At 47.5% G+C, this 17289-nt stretch overlaps 1 protein-coding gene across 2 annotated transcripts in view; it reads right to left on the minus strand.

Annotated features, from left to right (window-relative positions):
* SLCO3A1 (solute carrier organic anion transporter family member 3A1) overlaps positions 1-17289 on the minus strand; it is a 303094-nt gene that overhangs the window by 32678 nt on the left and 253127 nt on the right. For both annotated transcript variants that reach the window (XM_038532752.1, XM_038532751.1), the window contains exons 6-7: positions 14639-14837; positions 12270-12408 (exon numbers count right to left, since the gene is read on the minus strand). In XM_038532752.1, the coding sequence (XP_038388680.1) occupies positions 12270-12408; positions 14639-14837 (338 nt within the window). The remainder of the gene's footprint in view (positions 1-12269; positions 12409-14638; positions 14838-17289) is intronic.

Here is a 17289-nt window from a genome sequence, read left to right on the forward strand (position 1 = left end):
AAGCTGTGCCTCCATAGTATGATAAAACATTGCCAAATTAATGTTATAATTACTTGCCAATTTGTCCTCTCTTTTATGCAGTGATAATTACAATGAAGTGTATTAAAAGAAGTAAATCAGGTAACCTGCATATTGTTGCTGGTTCGGTGCCCAGTGTGGCACTTGGAACAAAGGACGTGCATTGTCATGCATGTAGTTGCTGCTCTTGTGGGCCACTGGAGGGGGCAGCTTAATAGGACCATTCTCATGTGGCAGGGTAAGCAAAGAGGGCTAAGAGATGCCAGGAGCTTGCAGCACATCGCACACAGGCAGGGAGCTAAAGCCCAAACCAGACACATTTATTAACACTTGATCCAAGGAGAGGGGAAAGAAAGGGACTGCGTTCCATTTGATCTTGTGGGTGGATTCTTGCCCAGCTGCCCCTGCTCCCGGGCGCGGTCCAATCCTCCCTTCATCATCAGAGGAATTTCTGATGGTAAAGGGAGGAGCAGCGGCTGGGAGAGGCAGTGCCAAGCGAGCGCCAAGCCAATTAAGGTTCGATAATAATAGTGCAGAGGCCTTTAATGAATACAATCATAAATGATTCATTGCTTTTCTTCTCGAGACTGCTCGGCTTTCAGAGCACATGCCAAGGAAAATCCTCCTGAGGGTCAAACAAATCCCCTTTGGCTTTCACATTCTTCTGCTTGTCCTCATTCCTCTCCATCCTCCTGTCCCTTCTTTTCTCTTCCCACAGAACAGGACATAGGTAGGGGTTTTTCTCAGCCCAGCAAACCGTATGGGATGCTTTCAGGGGTGTCCTAAAGCCCTTAGGTACCTTCCTACCCCCTCAGAGTCACCCGGTGTGGCTGTGCCCTGCACAGTGGCCTTTATCCACAGGGCAGAGGTGAGAGGTGTGGGCAGACATGGTATGGGGCTGGACTTCCTTAGCTCTGTGTCCAGAGCAGGTGCCTCTGTTTAAATGGACTGGTTATAGCACCTTGTGACCTATACTGTAATTCCCCAGAGGTGCCGAGGCCGTGTCCCTCTGCCCCTCCCCATACATCCCTGCCTGGGTGCTTCCTAAAACTTCTGTAAAACCCTCTCCTTCTTTGAGGCTTCCCTTCACTGAGCCAGAATCCCCACTGGCCCTGAGCCAGGTCCTTCTGCGGGCCCTCAGGAGCCCAGAACCCCCCACCCCTGCCATGTGGACATACTCCACACCCCACACCCCACTGCTGGAGACCTCGTGGCTCCCGGCATGAGGACCAAGTCTTAGGCATACTCTCCTGAGCATTTCAGGGCACTCAGATACAGCAGGTGAAGTTTAGCAGATGATTTTAGAATGCATATGTGAATGAATCTTCCCCCGTGTTTAGCAGGAGGCAGGACTTCTCCCCACCTAGGACTTAAAATGTCACCTTCTCTCTACTCAGGGGAGGAAAAGTGTTACCCCCTCTCTTCAGAACTCAACTTCACAGCCAAACTTTGCTGTCTACACTCGCCACCTCCATCTCATCCACCGAGCTCCCACTCATTCCAGTTGGCTCCTGTCCTCACATGCAGGATCCAGATGGTGCTAAGCGCTCCGGGGACCTCCATATCCTGACTCCATCACCCACTTTTCTCTTACTAGAGCCCTTGGGACACGTGCCCATGAACCACTCCCCTCTGTGGCTTCCACAGGCCATAATCCTCCCAGACCCACATCATTCCTACTGCCTCAAGGCTCTGAGCATGTTGCCATCTCCACGCTGAACCCAGGAACAAATGTCCCGACCTGGATTCTGCACTGTCAGCTTGGCACTATTTCCCGTCTATGATGGGAACTACTTCCCTAGAATTCCCTTTTCTGCAGGGCTGAGAGCTGTTCTCAGGGAGGGCAGGTTGGGGGTGGGGGACGGCACGGATGAGATTTAGAAGGCAGAGGTGAAGCAGAGGCTACTACTGTCAGAAGGCCAGACACAGGGATGATACCCATGGAAATGCCAAGAAGGTGCCGGCTGGCCCTAGCATCCGTGTGTACACGGCCCCCCTTGTTTCCGCCTGCCCTGCTGACAACAGAGGCCCCGTAGCCACCTCTACTGATGTGGCTATATGCCCACTGACCTAGTCAGCACCCTGGTCAGTACCGTCTTAGGCTTTTCCCACAAACCCCCACATTCCCACCAGTGCCAGTGCTTCTGGGGATGGAGTAACCATCCTCCACGCCTTCATCTCACTCCTCCCAGATTTTAATTCTCCAACTCCTCTGTGTTCACATTAACTCTAACTCCCACACTAAACTCTTTATTTCTAACATAACTGTGGGTGCTGTTTTCCTGACGGATGCACGTTCCCCTTTCCCACCCCCCTTTCCCTCTGCATCTCTTGCCTGAGAAGTGGCATCCTATTAACTTTCTGGAAACTTTCTGATAATTCCGGACCCCGCCCCTGACTTGAGTGTGAGGCAAGTGAGGCCAGACATCACTGTGGTTTTGCTAATTTATCCTCAGCTCTAGAGGAGAGGGCTTGGCTCATGACAGGGAGTCAACAGCTATTCATCGAATAAATAAATAGATCTCAAGTCCTATTCATTTCATCATCTCCTAAATCCTTCTAAACCCTCAAATCCTTGTCTCTGATTCCTGTAGTAAGCTATAAGAAAAGAGAGATCCAGGTCTGTGGGGCTAAGAACCACAGATATAAATGAGAAACAGGCCTCTCAGGGATAGCTATGGTCTTGCTTCATCAAGCATCCTAGGAACTGAGCTCTGACTTACATAGCCTCTTAGGAATGTGATGTGAGTACTGGAACTGAGTGATCAGGCCAGGACCCTATGAATGAACCATGTGATTGCTAAGCTTTATTTAGTTTAAAAAGTAATCTGTAGTTGGGACCTATGCTCAGTCTTAGATCTTTGCCCAATACCTAGACTAGGGCTCAAATGCATGATATTTACCATAAAAGGAAAGTACCTGGCTCCTCTCTGTTCTGAGAAGTAGAAAACCCCTTCTGAAATGAACCTACTCCAAATTAGGTCTCTGCTCTTGGCCCCAGAGAATGGATCAAAATGAGATATCTTTCTCTTAGACTGTCTGACACAGTGACTACACAGCCCTGTATGGTCTGGGGGAGAGACAGGGAATGTGACCATGAAGCCAATGTCCTGGGAATGCAGTGAGTGGACAGCAGAGTTGAGCCACCATGGGATCTGTCTGCAGCCAAGACAAAGGGAAGGTGACAGCACACAAAGCCAAGGAGAGGGAAGGGACAAAAACAGGCCAAGAGCAGCTTCAGGGCTCTGGGCAGAAATGAGGCATTTGTAATTTGTAATTAATAATGAGGGTCATTATTAATGCCAGAAAAGCAGAAGTGAGAAATGCAAGCAGTAAGATGTCAGCTTGCTGGTGCCAAGAGGAGAAGCTGGAAATGGGGTGGGGGGTCTCTCCCAGAGGTTCTAGGCAAACCTGTATTTATTTATTCAGATTTAATTTATTTGAGAAGAGCTGTGGAAGAGGCTAGGGAGGAGATAAGCCAGAGGGTCTGAGCAGGGGCCTGGATGCGGTCTCCTTTCTGGGCAGGTGACCCAGTCTGACATGAAACCAGGAACCGCTGGGTAGTCACACAGTCTGGGAGGCAGCTGGGACTTTCCTACGATCCTTCCAAGAGGGAATCTAAGGGAACATGCTAAGCCTGTGGTCATATGACAAGAGATGGGGAACATCCTTCATTTGGGCTCAGGTGACACAAGAAATGGACCTGGATGTCATGCTAAAGGAGGTGTGGGGACTCTGGTAGCAAAGGCAGCTGTTTGGGAAGAAACTTCCAACCACATTCATATATGGTGGGAAGAACCACGGATGAGGACCACACAGTATTATCTTTTCCAAAATTGCAAAAGATGACTTTCCACCTATGGGGTTTCACAGACTATCACCCTAAATAAAAAGGAAGTGGAGGGACAGCCCTTCTGCTGATACTACCCGGACAGCTGCATGGGAACTCCTAAACTTGCAAAAGCTCCAAGCAGCAGGAAGCTTAGAAATACAGAGCTAACCTGGGTGTGAAAGAACAATTCACTTTACTGAAGAGATGACAGAGGCTGGGATCCTAATTCTCACCCTGTTGGTATACAACAGTACCATCTGGCCAATCCAAAAAAAGCAGATGGGTCTCAGAAACCACCTGTAGATGGTCATGGCCTGAATGAAGTGGTACACCCAAAGCTGCTCTCTTTGGCAGTCCCCAATACATTTAACTATTAATAAAGTACACTGGGCTCCAGGAGGTTGGTTTTACCATTCCTGATCTGGCAAATGCCCACGTTTTCATCCTGTTTCAAAGGGATGTCTTCCAAGTTCACCATTCTGTGGGAGGGAATGAGGTCTCTGCTGCCTCCATGAGAGCTGGATTCTCTGTCTGGGGTCACATATTGACACGGAAGAAGGGGGTCGGGGTGGGGGAAGAGGGACAGGGTCTGGCTTTACGGGAAGTAAGTTCATCCTGATTTATCATGTTGATAATCAGATAGCCACTGTGCTCACAGAGGAGCTGGCCTGGCGAGGTTTTGGGACCAGTGCTGACCCAGAGGACAGAGCAGGACTGACTGGTAAACTCTAACAAGAACCCATCCTATAGACAGACTTGCCTGGGCACAACATGACATACGTACAAGAGCCACAATGCTGCTTGCAAGACCCAAAGTTTTGCAGCAATCTGAACGCCCATGATGCAGACTGGTTACATGGGCTCCAACAGATCCACACAACGGAAGATTACGTAGCTATAAAAAAGGTAGGAGCGTGTTCCTGACATTTATATTGATAGGAAAAGAACAACATAAATTACTACCAATGAAAGCCGCATGAACAAAGCACAGAATAAGAAAGACCTTGCAGATGCATTAAACTCCAGTCGGAATATACAAGAAACTTAAAAACAGTAATTACTCTACTTGGCGGAGTGGTGGGTGGAACAGTAGGTGAAAAGAAAACACAGGTGGAGAGTTCCCACTTCTTTTTTTGCTTTTTTTTTATACTTTTTGATTTCTGAACAACACAAATATTTCATCTATTAAAAAAATGAAGAACTGCAGAAATTACAAAATAAAGAAGAAATCAATGAAGAGTAGCGTAGCCACTGGAAATCATACTCCTATTCTACATTCAGTCATTAATTTAGACTGAGAAATGTTTCTATTCACATATAATGATGGGGATAAATAATTATAATAAAGCTGGAGACCACGAAAATAGAAAAATTACTCTTTACAATCTTGGATTAATTTTCTATTGACAAAGGAAATTGTAAGCATGCTATTTTGACAGCTCCTATTACAAGGGAAAAAAATACTTTTCAGCAAGGTTTCAAAAATACTGGCAAATGAACTTGTTCGTGTTTGGGTCTTCTTCCCCCCACATGTAATACTGGTGTCTCAATTTCTATGAGTCATACAAATAAAACTGATTCCTAGGTTGAAAGAGGACTTTTCCAAGTGGATGGCATGGGGGTCAATGAGGTTATGTGCGTGGAGAGCCTGCAGTACGGAAAGGCAGACATTCTGGAATATTCTTTTCTGCTTTTCTTTCTGTAATGTATTCAGAAATACTGAATACTTTTGCTAGGCAGAAATGACAATTTCCATTAGAAGCCGGGCCCTAGACCTGTAGTTTTTTAGTATATGTGCTGCCGAAGCGAGCACTCTAGACCTGTAGTTTGCTGCCTGTGAGACCCCTGACCCCTTATGCGTGACATCCTAATAAGGGGATGACAGATTGGGACCTCCTCCTTCTAGTGGCAACGTGCTCCTATGCATCCTAGACACCTACAGATTCTCTCATTATTCAGGAAAGTTCCTCCGACGCTCTACCGTCATTCATTACTGTCCTTTTGTAGCTCAGAATCTCTTCACTGTATCAGCCCAACCCAAGCTGGTATTTTTAGGTAAAGACCTCAGAGCTCACGTGCCTCAAGGCAAAGGGGATATTGAAAACCTGCAAGAGGAAACACACTCTCATGTTCCCTTTCAGGGTCACGGGCTGAAGGGTAACAGCCAGGGAGAAACATTCTGGGATGAAAGCAAGACCTCCATCCACCTTTCGCTCCCATAACCTGTAATGCAGGAGCCAGACCACATCCAGGCAGAGCTTTAATTATCTCCTGCAGAGGGGGAGGAAAGGGCTGGTCTTTGGGGAGTAGCAAGGACCAGTGTTTTGCTCCAGCTGCCTCGGGTAGGAGGTGTGGGCACAACGCAGAGGAGGAAGGATGTAGCTGATGCAGGGTGATGAGTATCAGGCCCCTATGCTTCTCCCTCTTCCATTTGGAACCTGTCCTCAGAGCACAAAGTCCAAGCCTCAATGCACACACAGTCCACACTGGACTGTCCTTCCGTGTCTCTCTGCCGCCACATACACACCCATCCTTCACCAGAAGGCCCCCTCCCCACTGCTCCTCCTTCTCTGGGGGAAGACACCCACACACTTCCCTTCCAGCCGCACCTGCCCTGAATTAATTCCCGAATCCCTCATGGTTCACTGATCTCTCCATGTGCCTGCTTCTTTCTCTTAGAATGTAACCATCTATCCTTCAATGGCGGGTTTATTTCTTTTTTTTTTTTTTTAAGATTTTATTTACTTATGATAGACATAGAGAGAGAGAGGCAGAGACACAGGCAGAGGGAGAAGCAGGCTCCATGCAGGGAGCCCGACGTGGGACTCGATCCCGGGACTCCAGGATCGCGCCCTGGGCCAAAGGCAGGCACGAAACCACTGAGCCACCCAGGGATCCCCGGTTTATTTCTTTTTGATAAAAAAGTTTTCTCCTCATTGAAAAAGCAATGCATGTTCACTTTGGACAATTTAGTAATATGTGGAAAATTTGAGAGAAACACATAAAAATTAATTTTTCAATCCCTAGCCAGAGGTAATGTTCTGTGAACAGCTGGCTATATATCTCTGGTATAGATCTTTCCATGTAGAGATATACAAATATTTAGATTTTTTCCTTTTTTTTTTTTTTTTACTAAAAGGGATCATAATCTGTATATCGTTTTATAATATGCTCTTTCTGCTTAATAGGCTAGCTGTCGCTTGTGGGTGTTCCTTTTGTACCCAATTCTATTAATACGTTACATCTCATCTCATAGTAAACATGAGCTCCTACCTTTCCAGCCCTCTATCTCTAATGCCTAGTCCAGGGCCTGAGATATATTAGATGTTCGGGGTTATAGTGCCCTAATTGGGCTTGATTTCAGAATATTTACGTCTTCTGACCAACCATTGCCTGAATGAGTATAGACTTTTTAATCTGTTCTGGCTCTATAAGAGAGCTTGCAAACTCCAAGCCTTTGAGGGCAAGATAGGAAACAGATAAGAAAACTGGCCCAGGTCTAAGGGATGGCCAGGTGTGGGGACTGTGCCTACAGAAGATCAAATGTCTTGTCTGTAGGTTTGACCATCTCTCAGCTCCAGCCAACTGCTGCCCTGGGGGGGGGGGGTGCCAGGATCAGGTCAGTTCTTGTCCGAGTTTTATAGAGAGGCCAGGAATCCAGATTTGTGTATGAAATGCACAGACTGTTTAAACCTTGGTTCAGGCCACAGTAAGCACACGTGAAGGGCAGAGGGGGTAACAAGCAGTTAGTTTCTTCTGTAATATGCTGATGTGGCCTCTCCAGTCTCTAGCATGGTTTCTTCAGTGCTTGGACACATAAAGGTGGAAAGGAAAGGACACTGAAGGCTCGGTGCTCAGTGTCAGCTCAGACACCATTTCTAGAAAGGTACAATTTTAGGAACCTATCCCTCCTCCTAGAGCAGAGGTTCTCGACCATGGGGGATTCTGCAGAACCCAAGCAGAGCCTATGGAAACATCTGGAGGCACTGCTGGTTTTGCAAATGTGCAAGGGTAACTATTGGCATCTACTAGTGGGTAGAGCCTAGGGATATTGCTGAATATCCTACAGTCCCCACCACAAAGACATAGCCTTCAAATATCAGCAGTGCTGAGGTGGAGACACTCTGGAGGGGAACAGTGGTTCTCAACCTCTGCTACACACAAACACACTTGCGGGGGAGAAGTGGGCTTTAAAAAGTTATGGATCGTACTCCATAACAAAGAAATCAGAGTATCTAAGGATGAGGCTCATATTTTAAAAGTTCTCAAGCAATTCTAACACTGCCTGCATGAGATCCAGGAGAGTAAACAACAAATTTCCTGCATGCATCTATCATAGGCCCCCCAGCCCTCCGCAGAACCAACTCAGAGCTCTGCTCTAACAGGTGCTCGACACACATCTGGCTGCCTGTGTGGGGAGATAGATTAGTGGCCCATGATTAGTCCCCTACAAACTTTGGTGCTGGATTTAGATGGACTTTCAACGTTCTATTGGTAGCTGATACAAGCCTTTCTTTTCTTTTTTCTTTTTACTCAATTATTCAGTACATCAAAAGGCTACAACTTCCAGCAGTCAGCAGCATACCAACATGCTTTCCATTGGAATAATTACTTCTGAGAGTGAAAGGTACAGAAACAATCTGGACAACATACTCATGCCAAAGGAAGCTTACAAAATTAATTCACAATCTTTTTTGTCACCCCTCCTTGGTCATATGCAATGAGGAGAATTAGAAATTGTATATTAAACGCAATCCTGGAAACTTTCATTGCTATCACTCAAGGAGATGGGAAATAGGGAAAAACAAAACAAAACAAAACCCAAACCAGAGCAGCAAGGCAAGTCTAATAGCAGGAAACCACTCACACTAACCAGATTTCCCTATAACCAGAATTATTTGATGGGCAACTCACATTTAATCAAGTCAGGGGCAATTTTCACAGGTTCTGACAGAAGCTGTGAATGGGTGAGAGATGAACAGGGACTGGAGCTTTAGTACTGAAATCTCCACCATCAACTAACCTACCTGCCAACTGCTATTCAAGGGAATGATATTCTCACCCGTGGCTCCCTGGGTCAGCACGGGGGCCTCCAGCCAGGTGCTCAGGACACCTGGGGCCTTTATCCAGAGCCATGACACTGAACACTGGAAATGCAAGGGTTCACAGGATAACCCCATCCCTGGACACTGGAGCCTAAGGAGGCAGATGCAGGAGTAAACAAGCTGTTTGAATGGGGGTAGAGGTAGAAGGGACAGACTGCCAGACAGAGCAGGTGCTGGAGGACTCTATAGGGCAGGGCACTAATGCAGCCCTAGAAGAAGTGATGACCTGGGAGGAGGCTTCTTAGCTGCAGGTAAAGAATTATTATGCATCTGAAGGACTTGACTGAGGACTCTCCTGCTAAAAACAGCAGCACGTGCAAAGGCCCAGAGATAACGGACAGCTGGGTATGTTGCAAAACCCCAGGAATTTCAACACAGCAAGTCATTCGTCAACAGGTGGGAGGAGTGGGGAGGTTGAGGCTGGAGAGGCAGCAGGGCCAGTCTGTGAAGGCAGAGGGTCCTGACTACATGGAGTACAACGAAGAGGTTTTTTCAAGGAAAGAAAAGATGAGAATCGCAAAGAGGTAAGTCGCAGGGTCAGAGGAAGACATGAGGTTGGTGTCAGACAGACAGACAGACAGACAGACAGACCTCCATGTCAATTCCAGTGCCACCAGGTTCTGCATGGCCTGGGGCATGTGACTAGTCTGTAATCGGGGCATAAAAATCACACCTCCTTCCTCAGGTTGCTGTAAGGATCAGCAAGAGAAGCAGCACAGAGCTGGGCGAGCAGGTGGAGGAGTGGCTTCATTCACGCCTGGAGAGCCTGAGGACTCCAGCAGCCAGTGAAGGGAAGTATAAGAAGGGAAAGAGGGAAGATGGACGAGGAAGCCTTTGGTTCCTGGAAAAGGTTTTGTGGGAGCACGGAGACAAGAAGGAGAGTAGGAACGAAGGAGGGAGAGAATGCACCAGGAATATATCCCACCATTTGGCATTTTCTCAAGATCCTGCAGCAGAGATATAAAAGACTGAAACTGCTTTCTGCTCATTTTTGGACGGTGGCCTGAGATTTCTTTGATTCTAGGCCAAGCTGTCACGGGCTGTGAGTGACGTGTGGAAGGCCTGTTGCCTGGCCCAAAAGGGCTGTTGAAAAAGTTTGCTGTTGTGAGCTTTAGGATTACAGCTGCTCTTAAGGCTAGATTGTCACAAGGGCCCCTTTGCACAATACATACGGCTCTGAGTTCCCAAATCCTTCACATTCACCTACTGGACGCCAGGGCAGGGAGAAATGTTACCCCCACCAGCCATGGGCCCAGGTCTGTCTCCATCTCTGACTTGTAATCACAGGAGGAGAACCTCTCTGCTTTGCAGACAACATGAGGCCTCAGTAATGTGAAGAAAAGGCAGGTGTCTGGAGGAGAAAGGATATGTCCAGAGGGAAGCAGAGAAGCTCACTATCCAATAATTGCATTCCACAGCTTGCTGTTTCAGCAGCTGGAAGCAGTAATGGGCCTGGTTAGGCTCTTATTCAATAAGACTCTTGCACATGAAAGACCAAGGGAAATGCAACTTTTAAGACATTTTTTTGGGGGGGTCAGAGAAGGCTCTGGAATAGAGACTTGTTTGGTCTCAGGACACCAGTTTATAGAGTCCATTTACTTCTTAAAACAGGACAATAACCAAACATGATTTATAGAACTTTTTTGATATTAAAATGTTAATAAAGTGGCTGTCATGAAAACAAATAGCTTATATTTTTATTTTAACCATTTGCAAGGCCTCATCTCTTTTTTAAAATTCATTTCCATTGACATAAAGAAATTGCTTTATCATCTAATTGAAAAAAAAAATCAGATTCTCTCTCCCCCCCCTCCCCACTCAAGGTGATTTATTTTCTCTATGGAAAAAATGTTAATAAATGGCCAGGAATCTAAATGTTAAAAGCAAAGAAAAATGAAATCTTTGGAGATGAAAATAAGTGATCGATTTTTCTTCTTTCAGAGAAATTGCTGCTCCCAAAAGACACAGAATATGAGGAGAAATAAGTAATTACAACTCTAAATTCCTTTAAAGCAGCCACTCAGCCCTCTTCTTGTCTTTCACTTCACCTAGACATTCCTAGACATTTCTGGACAACTTCTGGATGCCAGCCCTCACTTAGGAAACTCACAGATCAGAGCAAATGACAAATACTTTTAGCAGATCACTGCAGTGAACTGAGCGTGCAGCCTCCAGCAGAGATAGGTGCTAAGAACCACAGAAGCAAGAACACCAAAGAGGAAGAAGAGAAGGGATGGCCTCACAGAGAAAGGGGAATTTGAGGGTATGGACAGGTGAGGAGGAGTGTCCAAATGGAGGAAGAATGAAAAGACACCTGTTGTGTGGGGGAAGGTGGATACCACAAACCAAAAGGGAGTAGAGCTGAAGAGATTGCATGAGGACAGATGTGTCCTGAAGACACATACAAAGCCAGGTCAATGCCTAGCTCTTATCCTGCAGGTGACAGGGTAGCACCAGAAGGAGTCATCGGCAGTTACAGAAATCATTAGAAGATGGTCCAGAAGGGGGCGGTCCTGAGCTGTGAGGCCAATTAGGCAACTGCTGCACAAGTGCCAAGCAAGACACCAGGAGAGCTCGCACCAGGGCCCTGGTGTTGGATGCAGAAGGCAGGCGGGTGTGAGAGACACCTGGAAGGTGGGATCAGCATGGCTTGATGACCAGTCCCTTAGGGTCAGATTTTCAAGCAGAGAACAGGGAAAACTGCAGGCTGACAGCCAACTGGACAATTCACACTGAGGAGGAAAAACAAAACCCAAAAAAACTCAAAACCAAAACAAAACAAAGTTTAGTGGGGAGTGGAAAAAGGTGGAAGGTATTTAGTTGGGAATAAAAAGGTAAAAGGAACTGAGTAAGGAAGGGGTTAAATTAGTGTTGATAGTCTCAGGCTTGGAGGAAGTGTCTGCTAAATGGTTCTCCAGCTTTTCTTTACACACTTCTGTTGATGGGGAGCTCATTACCTGTAGAGTCAGGCTATTTCACTGATACACTTTGTGAGTGCCCTGAAATACAATCTTTATCTCTGCCTCCATAATGTACAGCTTCCTTTGACATTTTTATTTTTAGTTGCTCAATGACACCCTTTGGAAACCTATTTGATTTAGCAGGAAGGTCTGAATGACCTGGGAGTCCTCCCATCCCGCTGACAGAGGATGCTCCACTGGAGCGTGGAGGAGACTGAAAAAAAGTCACAGTGCAGGCACACAAAGTATAGAACACATGTTGTCGCCCACCACTGCCCCTGACCACAGGTTTTAAGCTACTTTGGCTGCCTGAGTCCCTGGTCCCATCTCATCCCGTTAGAAAATCACCAATACCGTGCTGTTGCAGCCAGCAAAGCAGGCGGACAGGTAGGTGATGCCATCTGCCCCACACACTGGAGTGAAGGAATCGGTTTGGCATTCACAGTTTTTATTGCAGGGCGAGTAGGGGTCCAGGGCCGAGCCAGGTGCTGAGCTGGAAGAGAGAGGAAACACGGAATCCATCAGAGGAAGGTCAACTTCTGTTGGATCTCTCCAGGGACAGCCTTCTGCCCTCTGCTAAAATGAGGCACCTGGTACCCCTTCCTCCTCCTCCTCCTCCTCCTCCTCCGATCTTACCCCTCCCTGTCCTGAAAGGACCAGCCCAGCACCGCCACTGAGAGCCGTGCACAACAGGTGGAAGGCTGCGAGCTTCCGAGCTTCCTCTGCCCAGAAGAAGAAGAAGCCTCTTCTTGATCAGCTCAGAGCCACCTCCACGGCAAGGCTGCTCATGATCACTGCAGCCTCAGCCCGTTCCCCCCTCCCTGACCCAACACCACTGCCATCGGGCACAGCCCAACACTGACTTCTCCCTCCTTGGGTCAGTTCTCGTCTGTCTCATTCCTCCCTAGCAGGCAGTGAGCTTTGTGATGCTCAATACACCACTACCACTACACTGGCTTCGATAACTCTCGTCTGTCTGATTGATTCAACTTCCTGAGAAAAATAACTCCAGTTATTTTAAATTTCCTTTTGTGCCATTAAAGGCACAATTACCTAGAGCTCGCAGACTGCAAAGGGGAAGAGGATGGAGTGGGTGTTTTCAGCTCTGTAAGAGAGGAAGTGTCATTTCCAGCCTCCCAGGGTTCGGACCACTTCATAGTAATGATGATCTAACAATTTATGTGCCAGCACCGTTGATGGTACCTCGGATATTATTTTACTTATTTTCCAAGTGACCCCAGGGGGTTGATAGAGAAGGAAACTGAGGCAAAGCCAGGCTGAGATCCCACCCAAATATATGTAATTCGTACATGGCAAAGCGAGGGAGGAGGGGGTGAGGTTTGGAGCTCTACCAATTTGGGCAGAGCTGGCAGTTGGATTGTAGGCTCTGAACTGTTTTTTTTTTTTTTTCTTTTTCCCATGAAGAAGAACCTCATTATCGTAAGACCCTGTGCTTTGAACCACTACAAGTTTACTACTTGAGAACTGGCACAGTAAGGCTGGCGGTCTCTCTCTCCAAATGCTGTTATTTATGGCATGCACAAAGCAGAAGGTGCCACATTTGGGAGAGGGAGGAATGGGGGTGGGATGCAGTGGGGGGCAGAAGAGGCCACAGGTGCTAGTACAGGGGATGGAGGGGCACACAGTGGCTGGGCTGTGCGTGGATTTACAGACAACTGCCTCTGCCTATGTTCTCCTATTCAGCTCGCTTGATCTTGTCAGGTGGCAGATAAGCCCAGCTCTCCTGTATCTTCTGGATACAGACTACAGGAGAAAACCTGATGGCCTGCCTGGAGGAGGAAACTGGCATGAGGAGGAACTGGTATCCCACAGGTCGATTCTGCTGCAGCCCTGATGCTCCAGGACTGATCCCCAAACAGCTTCAGAGTCTCACACAGAAAAAGGGACAGCTGTTCCTGCTCCGTACATAAACGCTCTCCATAATTCCCACTGGGGGCAATTCTGATTGGACTCTAGATCAAAGCCTTGAGATAATAACTAGAAAAAAAGTGTCCCACAAGAACCAACTTTCTTTCCTTCTCCTTCTTTTCCCCTTTTATTCCCCACCCTCTGTCCCCTCCCATACTTATCAATACCTACTATGGGTGAGACCCTATAATTACTGTGGGAGCCTAATGGTAGCTTCTGATATTTTCTGGAATGGGTGAAATCAATTCTGTCTTTCATTTAGAGCTGAAGTTTAAAGGGTGCCTGGGTGGCTCAGTTGGTTGAATGTCTGACCCTTGATTTCAGCTCAGGTCCTGATCTTAGGGTCATGAGATTGAACATGAATCAGGTCAGCATTGGGCGTGGAGTCTGCTTAAGATTCTCTCTCTCCCTCTGCTTCTTCCCATACTTCGCTCTCTCCCCGTCTCAAAAAAGAAAAAAAAAAAGCTGAATTTTAAAATAAAATTCATCTGTATTATTTATCTTCAATTATTCCTAAAGCCAAATGCCAAAAATGGTAATAGGAGTACTGTGAGGAGTGAATGTGATGGTCTCCCCTGGCACGCTTCTGGCTCCTGTTGAGCGGAATCATCTGTGCTCTCCACCCAAAAGGTCCATGGTGATTCTTCAACCCTGAGAGGACAATGTGAAGGCATCATTGAACCCTCCACTCATGGTCACTAGGGACAAAGCTGGCTCCATTACCCTACCATGAAGAAAGAGTCCAGGCACCCCTGGGCAGGCAGGCGTGGAAAACGGCTATTTCTGGGACTTACGTGTTTCCATAGGGAACAGTAACCCCAGCCACAGGGCCCGTGTCACAGCCCAGGAAGAGGAAGGAGACGTAGCAAGCTGTGGACACCAGGTTGACGAGCATGGCCATCCGAATGGCCCCGAGGGCAGAAAGACTGAGCTTCTTCACCAGGAGACCACCCAAGAAGATCCCCAGACAGGCACATGGGATTGCAGTCATCCCTGGGAGAAAAACAGAGGGGGCGGGGACTGTTAGCAGGGAAAGAGGGGCCAGTCGGCGCTGACGGAGGGGTGCCAGGCTGGGGGCCGAGCCCTGCGCAGACCAAACTCCCAGTGACACCACTGCAATGGTACATCCCCCACGCTGCCCCCAAGTCTCCATGAGGGGCCTTACTTCTGCCCTTGGGGAACTCACAGAAAACTGGGGGACACAGACATGGAAACATTCAGCTATTAGGAGTCCAAGTACATATATCTATCTTGCTAAGTAAGGGATCCTCATGGGAAAGACACAGCTGGTGTTGGGAATGACCCAAAAGACAAAGAAGGACAGATTGGGAACATGCACGTGCGTTTTAGGGAAGTCATGATTGGGGAGCACTGACGTGCCATCGGTGCATTTTAGAGGTGATGTGGGAAAAGGGATTCAAGATCACTTGGGGATTTTCTCTCCTTTCCTCATTAGCCAAGGAGGGCTTCATTGAAAGGATCTGGTGGCTGTTTAAGCAAAGGTCCCAGAGCTCACCAGCCTGTGGACATGGTGTTTTAAACAGCTCCCAGAACTCTTGGGAAGTAGCATCAATCAAATCAATATGTTTTGTAGCTCTTGGTGAGTAATTGGCCTAAAAAAATTTCCCCTCTCTTACAAACAGAGCTATCTGCAAGGCAGCAGGACCATAAACCTGTTATTTCTGACTCTCAGAGACTTGTGGAATTTCAGAAGGACCAAATGGTGCTAGGGTTCCAATCTCCTATTTGGCTTTGCTCCGTCCTGATTCGCTTCATCTAAAACTCAGCTTTAAATTACCGTGCGTCATTTATCCACCGGGTAGACTGTGCATGGCCAATTTCCCAGTCTAGGCTGTCTCCTCCTTGCCAATCAACAGACCTCTAGGTCAATCGACTACATCAACCAGCTGGTATGTGCTAAGGGAATGCAAATTAATTTTAATATTAGGGGAAGAAAAACATAATCAGGAAGGCTGAGCTCTGCAAGAAAATAGCACAAGTCACATTTAAATAAAAACGTATGATATCTCTGCATTATTTGATGCTCTTGGAATACCTATGCTTGGTTTTCTCTGGTTCTTGGTATAGGAATGACCTTTGTGATCTAGCCCCCATGTGCCCCTCTCTGCTCACCCCAACCCCCCGGCCCACAGCTCCTCCTTTTTCTCTCTGGGACAGGCCAAATCCATTCAGATCCCCAGGTTTTGCACCTGCTGCTCCCTCTCCTGGGACATTCTTCTACTGTGTCTCTACTTGGCTGGCTCTGTACCCCCTTCAGAGATGCCTTTCCCAGACCATGCTATCTAGAGTGGTCCTATACCCCACCCAGGTGCTCCCTATCATTCCTCACCCCGTTTTATTATCTTCATGGCTCTCTCCCTGCTATCTGCAGCTGCCTTATTCGTATTTGGACTTTTGGTTTCCTGTCCGCTCTCCTCCCTCCTGACGTGCAGCTTCCCTGAGCATAAGAAGCTTTTCTATCCCATTCAGTCCAGCACGGTTCCCTGTGCCTGGCACGGGGTGGGCACTCCAGGCTTCTTTTTGGGGTGAATGAAATGGCGAGCAGGTTGGACCTGTGTGAATGAACACTGGTGAGGACGGGCCCACGCCCAGAGAGCAAGCCTGGGCTTGGTTTCGTTTCCTAGCAGAGGAGGCTGTGGGGAGCGTCACCTCGTGAGGATGGTAACTATGGCAATAACAGGCTTTCAGCGCTTTTTCTCCCAACCGTCATCAGGCCGCTCTCTTCCTCCCTGATGTGTGTGCAGCCTTGGCATTCAGTTATCAGAACTTCCCCGCAACTCCATCCTCATTACGTTAACCTATGCAGATTGAGTCCTTTTTATCTTCACGCATAAATCCATGCCATCAGTGCCTTAATCATTTACATTGCTCCTCTCTGGACTCTGCCCCATTTGCTGATGACTCCCAGGGGGGCCCAGGGCTCTGCACTGATGCCCCAGCCTGCAGGGAGCAGGGGCTGAGCACCTTCTGATCCCATTACCTGTCTTTGTTTTGTTTTTGTTTTTGTTGTTTTTTAACTATTAACAAGACTTTATTTTTTAATTCTACAGCTACTGCAGATGGATTATTTAATCCTTTTACTCTCCATTGCCAAAATAACAAAGCTGGAATTAGCTGATGGTAAAAGCTCTCTATGTTTATCACCTCATCTCTTTTTTTTCCATTACCTGTCTTTGTGCCCTGAGTGCCCAGTGTCAGCCCCCATTGCAGGCAGCACTCTAGGGAGCATGCTGATTTGAGTGAGGCCCCAAGCAGGACACAAGAAGAGGCCATGCATGCTGCCAGCGTGGACTGTCGGACAGATGGTTGGACACAGGAGCCAGCAGGTGGCTTCTCTGCATGGCAGGAGAAGGTACCCCGCTGCCAAGCACTAGACAGAGTTGCTGGGAAAGAAACAGGTGAAGAGGGGGAGAGTGTTTTTTTG

This window comes from Canis lupus, chromosome 3, assembly GCF_011100685.1.
Source record: "Canis lupus familiaris isolate Mischka breed German Shepherd chromosome 3, alternate assembly UU_Cfam_GSD_1.0, whole genome shotgun sequence".
NCBI lineage: Eukaryota > Metazoa > Chordata > Mammalia > Carnivora > Canidae > Canis > Canis lupus.